Here is a 14305-nt window from a genome sequence, read left to right as displayed (position 1 = left end):
TACTGAGGGAACCCAAGTGTCAGTTCCCTGTGACCCCCTCCGCCCCCGTCCCCCCACCACCCTACTAAATATCAAATCATCTTGCCAGCTCTAACTTCCTTCCTCATCCACACAGCCGAAAAAGGAAGTGGGGCTGTGTTTCCATGTTGGTTCCAATGTCATGGAGGACAACTAGATTTTGGGGTCTAGGAGAGAATGCAGACACTCGCCCAGACCTGGAAGAGCCTCAGATACAGCAGATGACGTGAAATGAAAGAAAACCGTAGAGACCCTGACCCAAGCTTGGGACTTTCTGAAGGTCTGAAGGAAGAGAAGGAATGGAGGCCTGAGCAGAAATTCATGGGTAAACCAGGGAAAGAAGTTGAAACTCAAGAAAGTGGAAGAGAAGCCCACACTGTGTTCTTCATGTTTGAAGATGGTGTTAGTAACCCGTCAGCCAGAGTTGGAACTGCCTTTGCTTTTTGTTTTTTTTTTTTTCTCCCCAGGAATGAGGATGGATACTTGCTCATTCATACACATCTTCTTGATACAGCTTCTCATGAAACACAGTATGAGTTTGGAGGTGCTGGCTCAGACAGGAACAGATCTGCAACCTGTCCTTGAGGAGACAGGTTTCACCAAGCGGCCAACAGCCGTATTTCTCATGACACCCAGCCTGGTGTACCGTCAACCTCATCCGGCCCCTCGACCTTGGTCTCTGAAGTCCCTTGGGAATTCCTCTACCAGATCCATTTGGAAATGTTCACAAAGGGGGCTCCGGGAACTGAAAACCAGCCCTCATTCCACCCATCAAGCTGTAAACCCAGCTCGGGATTATCTTCAACTTGAAGAAGGAACTTTTTCTAATTCCCTGGCCCTTCCCCATGCCACCACCCACCAGAGTGCCTTTCCCTCATTTTTACAAAGGAAAAATAGGCTAAAAAACAAACTCTAGGCTAGGAGCACCCCACTGGGAGGATAGTTCAAGTCCATCCACAAGTCACTGCCCTTTTTCATGGCGTCAGGCAATCCCATGGTGTTCAAAAGTCACCCACGTGCAGAGTACAAGCACAACCAGTGGTCCGAGTGACTTCTCTCACACACTTCAGCACTGGAGAACGTACTTAACAGCCAAAATGTGGACGGCCCGATAGAGTAACTGAATCACTTACAAAAGGAAAATATACCCAGGACGTGAGCAGACAGCTACTCCCAGAATTCCATGTTGCCAGCTTATACTCCCCCGCTGCCTTCACTTCCCTAGATCTTTTTTTCCATCTCCTTTTGAGAGTCCTCTTTTGTTAGGGACTGATTCAGAAGGAAAGTGAAGCTACATGGGAGACACGTTTATTGTCCCCACTGAAGGGACTGTTTGAAGTGAAAGCAAAAAGAAGCATCCCGCGGGTTAGGTCTTGGCCCATCTGTGTGTGTGAGCCGGTGGCCTCCTGGTCATACTCTGCCACACAGTGTTCCCCCAGTCCACACGCTGCCACCCATCGTGTTGGGATGTGGAGGAGGCCTTCTTAAAAACAGGACATCGATTTTAAGCACAGGCACTTTTTTAAAAACCTCAGCTCTAACGACTTGCACACCCAATTTCTCATCAGTATTTTCGCTAAATGCTTTCAGTGCAGGAGGGATGGGCTGACGGGTCTTTGTACTGGTGGCTATCAGTATTCTCCCTTTGAGGCAAGTGCCTCACTCTAGAAGGATAAATGACTCTATTTTATGCCTGCTATTTCCTGATCTTATAGATGGAGATAATACATATCTGCTAAGAAGGGCTGTTGTAAAGGCTAAAAATATAAAGAAAATAGCGTATAATAGGAACTCAATACATGCTGGTGTCCTTTCCCTTTGGGGCTGAAGGAGGGGCCTGGGCAAGAGAATTGGAGAAGAAGGGTGGGCAGTTTTCTTAGACACCTGAGGGAATCGGGTGAGGCTCACTTCTTCCTGGTATGGCTGAACTCACACGGATTGGATAGCTTTTGCTACGTAACCCCCAGAGAGGACCTTACAGCCTCCTCGTGGGCTTTGTCAATTAGCATCTTAGGTCATTTGACAGGCAGTGGTGGCTGGTGTGTTCCAAATATATGCCTCAATGCAGGGAAACTGGATAAACTAGGTAACCTGTGACATGGGTCTATACCTGCGTCCCCACCCTAAAATATCTGACACTTCTTTGTTTTTCTGTAAGTCTGTAGTGTCCCTGAACGCACAAGGCTCTAAATTCCAGGCTTTGGTCACTTTGGGATGTTTGCATTACCTCAACATGCCACCATCCCTTTGCACAAGCGTCTGTCTGGGCTTGGAATGCCCTCCCGTCCTCCACGTTCCTGCAGGGTCCACACCTACTCCTAAGAAGCCTTTCCTGTTTCTTCTGTAGTGGGTGAGGGTCTACCCTCTGTCCCCCAAGGCAGCTGAGTCTTGCCTCTCTCATTGTACCTACCTCACCCTCTTCCTACTGTTTCCCAGACTGTCTCCCCCTTAGACTCTGGGCCCCTCAGGGGTGCACAATACACTGGGTCAGTAACTGAATGTGCAGAATATGTATGAAATGAGCGAATGAGTGGTAAAAGAATCAACCCAGGATTGGAACACAGGGTTCAGAACTCAACTTCCTGTTCTAGTCTCTCTTTTACTACATCCTTTGTCAGCTGCAAAATAAATAGCTTTAAGAAGATATAAAGTATCTTTTACAGGGTGCTTGGGGAAATTGAAGACTTCAGGGAAAAAAAAGGAGGGGCTGGCCTGTTACCTCCTCTCAATCTAACATTTACTTGCTTTTCTGGGTAAGACATAAATGATTACTCGTTAACAGAGTATCAACTACAGAGAGGGTCTTGGTCCTCAAGAAAAGTAGGGTGAGATTATGGCTGTCTATACATCCTTATGTATTAACTAAAAATAAAACATAAATTCCATGGAAAAAAATCAGAGACACCCCTGACCACTGCTCTCCTCGCCCCAGGATTCTTACATCTGCCTTGTTTAAATGCGGCAGATTAAAGAGTAAGCACTCCTACATTCAACCCGAAACTCATTTTCAATGAAGCTGCAAGTGTAGGACACTTAGAAAATCCTTCTCCCACTTCCAAAGAGGTTGGAATGACAAACCAGTTCATCTAAACTCCATAGGATCCTGAAGCCTCCCACTTTTCGGAGAAGAGTCTGGCCATAAATCAACTTTTAGTAAATTCACAGCTCCAAAGCAAATTGTCCCTGCTCTACAGGACAACCTCCCGAAGATCACATTTGGAGAACAGAGTCTTCGATGATTGGCCTTTAGGCTCTGGCTTCTGTCCCTGGCTGAGCCCTTGGTAGAGCGTCATTCCCATGCTTGCACCCAGGCACTTACACAGGACAGAATGGCCACTAAAAGGGATGAAGGAAAGGGAAAACAGCATCCTGACCTTGTGCAGCTCCACAGGAGTCGGGGACATGATCTCCTTGATTTCTTGTTTCATTTTTCTCAGGGGGACAGACTTTCTGCCCACATCTGTGGGCAGGGTGTTGCTCCGAGTTGTTTGGCTATAGTGTGGCCGTGAGCTGCTCCGTTCCTGGAAGCTGGCCTGTCGCCCCAGCTGACTGCGAGGTGATGGGGCCTCATGATTCAGACTCATCGTGCTCCCCGACATGATTGTCGCCTGTGGCATTGACAATTTTCAGAAACAGTTAAGCCAAGGACTGAGGAAAGGGTTTGGGTTGTTTGACACTAAGCACATTTCTCCTTCTGCCCAGTCAAAATACAGACTCTTCGGGGCACAACCAAAGGCCGGAGAATGGACGTACTAACTGACCTATGAAAGTCTGGGAAAATGCTTTCCAAGTGACTTTTATAATGCACATCTCAAATCCAATTTAAGTACTTAAGCCACTGGGTTTATTTAATCAAATACCACCCCTGGCAGTTTTGAGGCAAATTGAAAAGCTCTAAAATTTGCTTACTGCAAACTACATTTCAAGCATTAACTTTCCACTGAGGGGTCTCTAAAGATGGGATTCATGAAGCAACTTCAATATATCTTACAGAAATGGACCAAGGACTTTTCAATGGAACCAGTCTCTTTGGCAATGCTGCCTCTAGCCCCACCTAGAGGTAACAATGGGCTAAAACAGGGCTATTGAGAGAGAGGCAACAGCCAATGAGGCCCGCCTCCCACTGGTACAGGGTCTTTCCTTCGGCTACATGGCCTGTCTCAGAAGCTTGTAGAACCAGCTAGGTCTCCACACCATTTGGTGTAGGTCCACATTTTTTAGAAATAGTCTTTGTGGGAGATCCTCAAAGGCCAAAGAGCAATCACTCATTGTGCTGCTGGATTCAACCCTTTGCTCAAAAGCTGGGAAACCTGGATTGGATTTTACCAGTGATCTGGGAGGTTTGTTCAGTTTCAAATATGTTCATGTGTGGGACAACTGGGTGGCTCAGTCGGTTAAGTGCCTGCTTTTGGCTCAGGTCAAATAAGTTCATATGCAAGGAAAGGCAAGATAAGACCCCAAATAGGACTGAATCTTGGAAGTGAATCTAAAAAAGCATCTGAAATTAATGTCATGTTGAGGATGTTCATTTCATGGTTAGAAAATGCTAAAATTCTGAAAACATGTCTGTAAGGCAGCTCCACCCTCCTTGGTAGGATGGTTGAACGATGGCAAACCAGCACTGGTGAGTCCCTCTGCAGTCAAAGGACCAGAAAACAAACTCTGCATCTGTGTTGCTGGCTACACTGTGAACTGGTGGTTTACATTCATGCTGATGCTGACAGTAGTAGAGTATCATTTGTTGAGCCCTTGTGTTCGCCCATTTAAGCCACACAACAACTTTGAGATGGCCACTGTTGTGACTCCCGATTTGTAGGTGCAGAAACTAAGGCTGACTTACTCAAGGTCACCCAGGTAGTAAATGAGCCAAGGGCACCATCTAAAGTTACTGATTAGGAGGGAACACTGCAAAGTGATCGAGTTCTCATTTGTTATCACTCTAAGATTTTGTAATTCCAAGTCACCTGGTGTTTGGCTACACACACACTAGTAATAAGATCTTTGACTTGTAGCCAAGTATGGGCACACATGTACGTATACCTACGACTCCAATGAAAAAGGAACAAAACCAGTTATTTCATCAATATCCTGACTAGACCAGTTATTGTATTGATAATTTTGAAAAAGAATATTTTAATCATAAGAAAAACCTTACTGGTCATTGACCATTTACACATGCTCAGTACGACATATATGTGTCTACAGAAGGTCGTTTAATACTTGTGATGAGTCTCTATGATATGAATTAGAGTTACCATACCTCCCCACCTCAGTCATGGAAAGGGATGCCTGGATAAGGTGAGCAAGCTGCCCAACAGTCCGGGACTGCAGCCCTCACACTCTGATTCCAGAACCCTTATTCTTGCTACCAGGCTGGATTGCTTCCCAGTCAAGTATTTGGTTGAAACATATAAAATTGACTTTTTAGGAGATTAAAAAAAATAAACCAAATGGATTATCCATATTATGGTTTATTTCAATTAAATCCCTTTTTAAGATGGAAAGCTTTTGACTACTGGCTTTGTTGGGGGTCATGGGACATCCTTTATTTTATGGCACTTAACTCACCGAAAGCATATCTCTGTCCACTGTAAGTGACAGCACCCAGTGACTATTTTCTTGCAGTGGTGACCATCCGTCTATGGCTTTTTACCTACTTAGACAAATTATCGGTTTTGTTAACATCTATTTTTTATATTCATTTTTCATGGGACCAGTGGGAAACATGTTGGAGGTAAAATACTTCAATATTATGGTAGGGAGATACTGGTTTGAGCCTTGGCCACTAGAAAGAGTTCTGATGGAAGTAAGGTTTCAAAGCACAGCTTGATTGCTTTGTTTAAAGTGAACTTCAACTGAATTACTACAAAGGAGTATAAAAATTAAAACACAAATATAAAAACTAAAATAAAGCTTAAAATAATTATTTTTTAAATTATCTAAGATTTGTTTTCACTTCAGGATTATCTATTGCCTGTTCGCATTTTGCACAATTCATAATTTATAGCTATAATCCTCTCCCCCAAGTTATCAGTGGGATAACTGATATACATTAAACTTGGAGGGATATATTCAAGGGCTTTCTATCTGATATTTAGTTAAGCCTTCTCCCTATATTAAACAAACAAAAAAAACCAAACAGTTAAGGCAGTGCTCATTAATAAAAATGGCAAAAATAATAATTTCTTTTGAACAATTAAGTGCTATGTTCTGTGTTAAGTGCCATATAATCATTAATCATTATAATCTCCTTATTTTACAGAAGAATAAAGATCTGATAAGACAGACTAAGTAACTTGTCCAAAGTCTTAGTTTGAAATTTTCTCTTTTGTTAAAACTATACATTTTTCAGTGTTAAAGTTGAATCTAAATAATTGCTAGCTAATGGGGAGAATGCCTAGTATAGTTTTCATTTCCATTTCAGTTATAATCATTCTTTATCTCAGCTAATCTTCTACACTTATGATGGTTATAGTATGCTATAACTTTTAATACTGGATGTAAATTTCATATGCAGGAAACCTGCTCCAATAAATTTTTTGCATCGTAACATTTACAGTCAAGCCATCAGAGTTCATTTAAACTAGTAAATGAATTGTCTTTGCAATACAAGTATAAGTAAGACTCTAATTTACAGATTTGCCAATCATTCTTCCTTGTTGAGGGCTTTAATTTCCTTTCGGCTTATAAATTCAACCCACTTCCTTTCTGGAGTTATAATTTCAAGGGCCACGCCTGCCCGAAGCTATGTTAGAAATAGTTTCTGGGCTACTGCAATGTAACTTCTATGCTCACAGATGTCGTTTTCTTTAGAAAACTCAACCTCTGGGTGAAAACCCAACCTCACTGTGTTACTTTTTACATCACCTTTGTTTTGCCTGCTGTAAAAGAAGTTATCAGAAGAATAGCTGCTTCTTTAAAAGAGAAATATCAAAATGCAAAGCGAGGAAGGCATATGAGCCAACCATGCTTTCAAAAGCAAGGGTATGTTCAAGAATTGTGAATTGAGCTCATTATCCAGTTGGGGCCTCTTCTGCTAATCATTCCACATATAGGAGGTGGTAAAAGTTTAAATAAGCCAGCTGACACTTAGGCATTTTACTCGTTTTGAAAGTTGCCTGAATCAATTGCTAATGTCTTAGTTTAAGTTTTATAGCAGTATCCATCTCCAGGCTCTTCAACTGTGCTCTGAAGTTTCAGTTCATGCCAGGTAATACTATGATATTTATAAATTCAAACTAGTATTTTCCTTCATAATTCTCTTTGCAGATTCACAAACATTAGAATCACATCAAATATCCACACATGCAATTGAGAAGCAAAATAATATAAAGATGAGTATTCGTTTTAGAATTGCAATTTCACCCACTTATGCCATTCACATTCCTTATGGTGACTCGGGGACCTCAAATGACATCAAAATAAAAATGAGACTTTTGCCACTCTATTTTTTACAGCTCAGAAAATTTAAAAGAACATAAAAGGAAACAGTCCAGGACCTCCTAGACCAAAGAGTGAATATCGTCAGCAAATTCATGGCTTTGATTAAAGAACTCACCAGGAGTCCAGCTATTATGTTCCAACTCGCCACAACTCCTAGAATTCACACTAAGTTAATACGGAGTCAGGATTTGCAATTACCAGCAAAGCACTGTGTAATATTTTGGCTGCTTTTCACACAGACTGGCCTTTTTCACCAGCTGCGTTGTCATCTACTTTAAGGGCAAAACAAAACAAAATAAAATAAAATTTCCTCTTATGTTCCTCTTCACGATCAAATTAATTGCTATACCAGGTACAAATGAAAACATGCCAAAGAAACCTTTCTAAAGCAGCTCAGAGAATGAGATGCGCCACAGCTGGGGGGCTTAGCTCCCTCCCCAGCGACTCAGTGGCAAACAGGGACAGTCAAGGTTAGCACGGAGCGATGGCAGAAGCCACAAGTCAGTAAGCTCGGGGTGGGGGGTGGAGATGGGGAAATCAATACTTCCAACTGCACTGAATAAAATCAAATTGCTGTCCGGAAGGCGAGGGGGCAGGGAAGGCAGCTTCACAAGCAAAAATATAAACATAAAGGGTAGCTACCAAGAGAGTCATGTTTCTCAAAGACACACGCCTGTCAGCTTTCTCCTGTGGAAAGGGGTTAAAGCTTTTAAATGAACTGATGTGATAAATGCAAACTCAAAAGGACCAAAAAAAAAAAAAAAATGAATGTAGAAACAATAAAAGTAATTAGCAGGACCAAGGCTACCTCGAGTTCTCTCAGAATTCCCGACTGTCCACAGGTTTCCAAATCCTCCAGCGCTTGGGACCAGAAGTTCTCCTCTTGCTCAGCCTCTGAACTGTCGGGAGCCCCTGTAAAACTGTCATCAGAAAGCACAGTCCGGGGTGAGAACTTTCCAGACATAATCCCAGAATCTCTCTCTTTCCTCTCTCACACACCCAAAACGTGGGAGATCCTTTTTGGATCTGGCTTTCTTCAGCTGTAATCTCCAAGTGAGGCTGCCTTTGGAAAGGCAAAGTATCTATAAAGAACCAAGGGAAGGACCACGGTCTCACTAACAGAATCTGCGTGTTCCAGGCCACTGCCCCATGAACCACGTCAACATGGCGCCCTGGGGGAAGAGCTTCCGGCTGCTCTGCCTGCTGAAAGACAAGCCAAATTTCAACAGAAAAATGTTTTCTCACATATAAATATCAGTGTAGATCATCTAAGAGCTATCAATTTTTTATCAATTTCCTTGATATATTTTGGTAAGGAAGAAAATGCTAAAATACACCTCAATTCAAACTATGGGATCCTAGATGTATTTTTTTTTAATGTAAATTAACATGAAGCAACCTTTTAAAGGAAAAGAGAGGAGACTAGTCAGAAAGTGAGGACAGCGTTTACAGATACAGATCTTCCCGTGTGCTACTACTGTTTTCATGAAGGGAAACTGAGTTCTTGCCGTGCTGTGGGGTGATGCCCAGGCTCCTGTTGGGCAGGTATAGGTCGTGGAACGCTGCCGCGGGGCCGGTGGGGTGATGACAGCGGTTCCTGTCATGCTTCCGATACTAGTGATAGGTGCCATCGGAAGTGGAGAGAGTCAGGTCTGGGCTAATGGCCACAGTGTGGACAGGCAGCGGCTGATGAAAATCTTACCCACTGACTGTGGACCGGTCCCAGTCTTCATTACTCAGCCCCACGTCTGGGTAGGTCTGGCTTCGCGGCTTAGTGACTGGGGACAGGCTGCCTCTCTGTTTCGGACCCCTCCACTCGTAAGTGTTGAAGTTGTAGCCTGAGGCCTGAAAGCTAGAGCCTGAAACAAAAATCAGGTGTCACCTTCTGTTTGGTAATTTGTCTTTTTCTGTGGTTTCCATTAGCACACTCAAGGCAGATGATGTTGACTGAATTTGGGCTCAGAAAGGCCATCGAGATAATACTCAAGTCTTACATGCAAAACACGTTCACACACGTTCTGTCAGCTGATGCCAACAACGGCTCTGAGATAAGACCTTCACACCCAAGTGGGAGAGCCCACCGCGCTGGACCTGTCGGGAGCAAGTTCTAGAAAGTCAGAACCCTGAGCTTCTTGCCCAGATACCCTGTGTCCACCTACAGGACGCGTGAGGGCTTCTTACCCAAGTCTTTCCTTTTGAGAGCGGAATCTGCCACCCAGATGTGGGTTCCAGGTCCAACCCACTGGTCCGACCAGTGGCTAAGAAGTTGCTGGTTGCAGGGGTGTGGATAGAGCCTGGCTCTGTGGAGCTGGGGCCCACAAATGTTAGGGATGGGCCGGAGGATGACTCACCCAATGAGAAGTGACATTGTTAGCAGAAAAGGGGTGGAATAAGAATGGTGACAGCAATAACAGTAGGGATCACAGAGTGGGTACTTAGGCACCTGAAACTTCACTGAGTGCTTGATTTGCATCACCTTATCTATTCTTCCTAACTGTCTTTGAAGGTAGTACTCATATGTAAAGTGCAAACTTTACATATGAGCGTACTAAAGGCTTAGGACAGTGGTTCAAGTATATAGGGGTATCTGCAAACTCTTCCGAGGGTGGGGGGAGGTTTCCAGTCATAACCTTAGGAGAATCAGTTCTTAGACCCTCAAGTTCCTTAAGCACATCTTCCCAAAATCAACCCCACTGAAAAGGACCAGCGTTCTGAGATCTGTTGGTTCTCCCTTCTTACTTCCCCCTTCACAGTTCTTTTTCTGTCACTTTACAAATGAAGAACCTATTTCTTAACCATCTCAAATCTTTTGAAGAAGCATGACCCTGGGATGCAAAACCCCCCAGTTGTCAAATCAAGGGATAATTTGGGAAAGCCTTGCTCCTGTGAGAAGGTCTCCTGGGAGCAGCGCCTTAATTCAACCAGGCACAGACTACTGGCAAGGCTTTCCCCTTGCATCATCCACCTGTCTCTCTGCATCTCAGAGTTAGAATTCCAAACAGTTGTTGGGTGGGAGGTGGGCACATTATTATGTTTATTTGAAATGCAAAATGGAGACTGACTTCCTTTCTGACAGGGAGTTAAGTCTGATTAGCTTGATGGGTGAGGCAGGGAGGAATGGCTTTGGCAACTGGGTCGTATAATGGACATTTTCCCACAAATTTGAACTAAATCCGTGGTTCCAGATTTTGACAAATATATAGTTACGGCATATTAACAACCAACTGGAAATTATAGTCTTTGCAAGTATTTAATTTTGGGGAGAAAAAAAATGAGATGACAGTGATGGGGTATGCGGTTTTTCAAAATTATTTTGGGAGGTTTAAATAGGAGAGCAGGGGCTTACAAGCAGGTCTGTCTCCACAGAGTGTTCTGTAATCATGATACACGGCTCCATCCACCATTTCGGGTTGTGACCCACTATGTGTGTGTGTGTGTGTGTGCATATATGTGTGTGCCGTATGTGTTTACATGTGCGTACTGGGTTGCAATATAATACGTATTTCCTACTGTGTTTAAAAACTGTTAAGAAAAGACAAACAAGGGACGCCTGGGTGGCTCAGTTGGTTAAGCAGCTGCCTTCGGCTCAGGTCATGATCCCAGCGTCCTGGGATCGAGTCCCACATCGGGCTCCTTGCTCGGCAGGGAGCCTGCTTCTCCCTCTGCCTCTTCCTGCCTCTCTGTCTGCCTGTGCTCTCTCGCTCTCTCTCCCTCTGTCTCTGATAAATAAATAAAAATCTTAAAAAAAAAAAAAGAAAAGAAAAGACAAACAAGAGACCCACAAAAAAGCCAAAATAGTTAACACAGCGAACAGGCCATGGCCACCATTTTCACATACCATGAAATGAGCGGATCACCATAAGATGACGGTCACCACGGTATTCCTGTTTCGTCTTACTTACTTTCCCTCCGCTTGTTAGAACCTACAATGCCATCCTTACTAACAGAGCATGGAGGAAACAGGACACCCAAAGGGATAATGCTCTGATCAAAAGGACTTGATCTCAAGAACGGCGAGGAATGCCACAGCTGCAAGAAGCTTCTATGAACCTTCTGTTTTAGGATCCCAAGCATTAGGAGTTCTTGGCACAGAGAAAATACTTACAGTTTGGTATCTCATTTTCTTCCTGGGTAATGACAGAAGTATGGCTAGCCATTTGAGAAGAAATTTTGTGTGATCAATGTGCTGTTTTCTGTCAAAAGTATTGAATTAAGGGGCGCCTAGGTGGCTCAGTGGGTTAAGCCTCTGCCTCCGGCTCGGGTCATGATCCCAGGATCCTGGAATCGAGCCCCGCATCGGGCTCTCTGCTCAGTGGGGAGCCTGCTTCCTCCTCTCTCTCTGCCTCTCTGCCTACTTGTGATCTCTGCCTGTCAAATAAATAAATAAAATCTTTAAAAAAAAAAGTATTGAATTAAGGAAACACACAGGTCTCTTTTTAAAGGGGAATGACTACATGTGACACCATTTCTCCTGACTTCCTCTCCACGGGCTATCCATTTTCTCCTTCTCAACCAAATAAACAAACCCATCAAATAAGTGAAGTCTTACTTTTTGTGATATGAAAAAAAGTTAGGGGAAGACTGTGCCTCATTTGCCTTAACTAGCCTTCAACTTGCCAAGGGAGACAAATGGTAAATGGTGGTATCCTCGGGACAGTATCCTTTTCTGGTAGGCATTAGCCCGTTTGACCGATCAGTTCCCTGGGGAAATTCTAACATGTTTTAAACTGGACAGATTAACTTTTCGATTTTCCCTCCAACTGTTGTTTGCAAGTACTTCTTGGTGATTGGGCAAAAGAGTGGAAGGATAGCCTTGAGCAGATGTGCAGAATTGTTCGTTACTGGGGAAATGTTTCCTTTGAAAAGCGTGTCTGTCTACACCAATGGTGCCTTGTGTTATTAAGCAATATTAAACGATTATTGTATTATAACAAAGAAGGGCCTGAAAAGGGGGTAAATTTCAAATATTCTTGGGTTAGGGGTAGGCTCAAAAGACCTGGGTCCACCTCTGGGGCTAATAATACATTAGATGTTAATTAAAAAAAAACAAAAACAAAAACAAAAAAACCTTGGTCCAGACCACGCCGTGCTGGCACAGGGACTGAGTAAGAGACGTGGGTTCAAATCCCAGCTTTGCCACTTCCCTGCTCTGTAGCCATGGCCAACTCACCTCAGTGTAAAATGAGGGATAACCATACATACTGACATGAGGACTGAGAACAACATACACAAACTCTCACACATAAAGAAGTTTTAATAAATACAGGTGCCCATTACTTTTATTGTGTACTAAGCCATTCAGCTTCTCCAGATCTCAGTTTCCTGCTCTTTCCTGCTGCCTGGGATGTAGATGAAATAGCTGGTGCTCTGTAGCCAACCTGGGTCATGTGGTAAGCCCATAGATGGAAGCCAAGTGCTGGGCATAATAAAGAAGAAATATTGAAGAGCTTGGGTCTTTGAGGACCCTGGAGAGCTATATGCCAGCTCTGAAATGCCTGTTTTTTTTTTTTTTTAAATGATTTAAATGATTTAATGATTTTTTTTAAATGATTCACTGTAATATTAGAGTATTCAGTTCTATTCAGCTAATTCAATCCAACTGATATGCTGGGGTACAGTTAGCTGGGAGACAGTTTGTAAATCTGACTTCCTCCTCATTTAAATCCTAGCATCTAGACTTGGATTATGAGGAGTGAGACAAGAACTGATTCTGGCTGCATGTCCAAGCCAGATTTTCCAGAAAAATAAATAAATAAGTAAATAAATAAATAAACAAAAACCCGCCTCTCCAAAAAAACAAAAATAGTTGATATTTTAATCCATAGCTGACTCCATTTCTACTTCTCCACTGATCGAGAATGGGTAAAGGTGGTGAATAAATTGATGAAGATATTAATATACTGATGAACAGACCCAGTGCTGTGTGGTACCAAAGAGCAAAGCTTGCTTCGTGAGGAGTGAGCAGCTCAGGGTGTGTAGATGCAAAGGTCCTGGAAGGAACTGTCTGGAGATGAGACTGATAAAGCAGTTGGGAACTAGATTACCAAAAAACTCTGATTTAAACTAAGCATCTTTGATGTTATCCTAAAACAACAGAGAACCATCCAGAAGGTTTTGTGTGTTTGTTTTTGAGTGGCAAGATTAGATTTAGGTTTTTTTTTTTTAAGATCATTGATGGTAATATACTCAAAGTAAGCAGCTGGTGAGGAAGTAAATATTTCAGGCCTGATGGAAGTTTTATATCAAAGGTGTAGTGTCTAAATGTGGTCTCTCTCTTGATTGGGTGTCGGATGAGGGGCCCCCAAATGTGGGGGGACAACTGGGTGGTGTGGGCAGTAAAAGGATTCACGCTCGGAACAAAGGAGATAGAGGTCTACTGAATACATTGCAAGGGAGTGGCTGGCAGGACAGGAAGGGAGAGGCTGTCTGCCCTCCCTGGGGACTGCTGGGGACTTGTGGGTGAGTGCTGCTTTTAAAAAGGGGAAGGTGAGAGGTACGGGACACATGGAACTCTCCCTTTATTTTAGTGACTGTGCCTGGTTGGAGTGGTCCATTAGTCAGTTAGGGCCTATGGATATCTTGAAGCAGGTCAGGGGACCCGCCTCAAGATATCCATAGGCCCTAACTGGGGCCGGTCTGTATCCAGACAGGGGGTCACTGTGGGCCCTTTCTGCATTCCATTGCTCAAGTCTGTGGGCCTCCAGGCAGCCTGTACAACAGGCAGTGACAATGAATGGAGAGACAGGAGAGATGTGAAGCTGGAGGTAGGAGAGGCTGGGTCCTGATGACACTGTGGGGCCACCTGCCTCGCCTGCCTCTTTGCTACGATGGGAGAAAAATAATT

General features: G+C 43.5%; 1 protein-coding gene across 7 annotated transcripts in view; it reads right to left on the bottom strand.

The window, feature by feature from the left end:
• Positions 1 to 14305, bottom strand: part of GRIP1 (glutamate receptor interacting protein 1) — a 663043-nt gene that overhangs the window by 14878 nt on the left and 633860 nt on the right. For 5 of the 7 annotated variants that reach the window (XM_032854882.1, XM_032854884.1, XM_032854883.1 and 2 more), the window contains 4 exons: positions 9164 to 9320; positions 8270 to 8381; positions 8104 to 8148; positions 3393 to 3626 (listed from right to left, as the gene is read on the bottom strand). In XM_032854882.1, the coding sequence (XP_032710773.1) occupies positions 3393 to 3626; positions 8104 to 8148; positions 8270 to 8381; positions 9164 to 9320 (548 nt within the window). The remainder of the gene's footprint in view (positions 1 to 3392; positions 3627 to 8103; positions 8149 to 8269; positions 8382 to 9163; positions 9321 to 14305) is intronic. The other 2 variants (XM_032854880.1, XM_032854881.1) reach the window with 1 other exon arrangement.

This window comes from Lontra canadensis, unplaced genomic scaffold (genome assembly GCF_010015895.1).
Source record: "Lontra canadensis isolate GAN:19392208 unplaced genomic scaffold, GSC_riverotter_1.0 scaffold9, whole genome shotgun sequence".
NCBI classification, from domain to species: domain Eukaryota; kingdom Metazoa; phylum Chordata; class Mammalia; order Carnivora; family Mustelidae; genus Lontra; species Lontra canadensis.
Note: the sequence above shows the minus strand (reverse complement) of the source record. Positions and strands in the feature narration are given on the sequence as shown.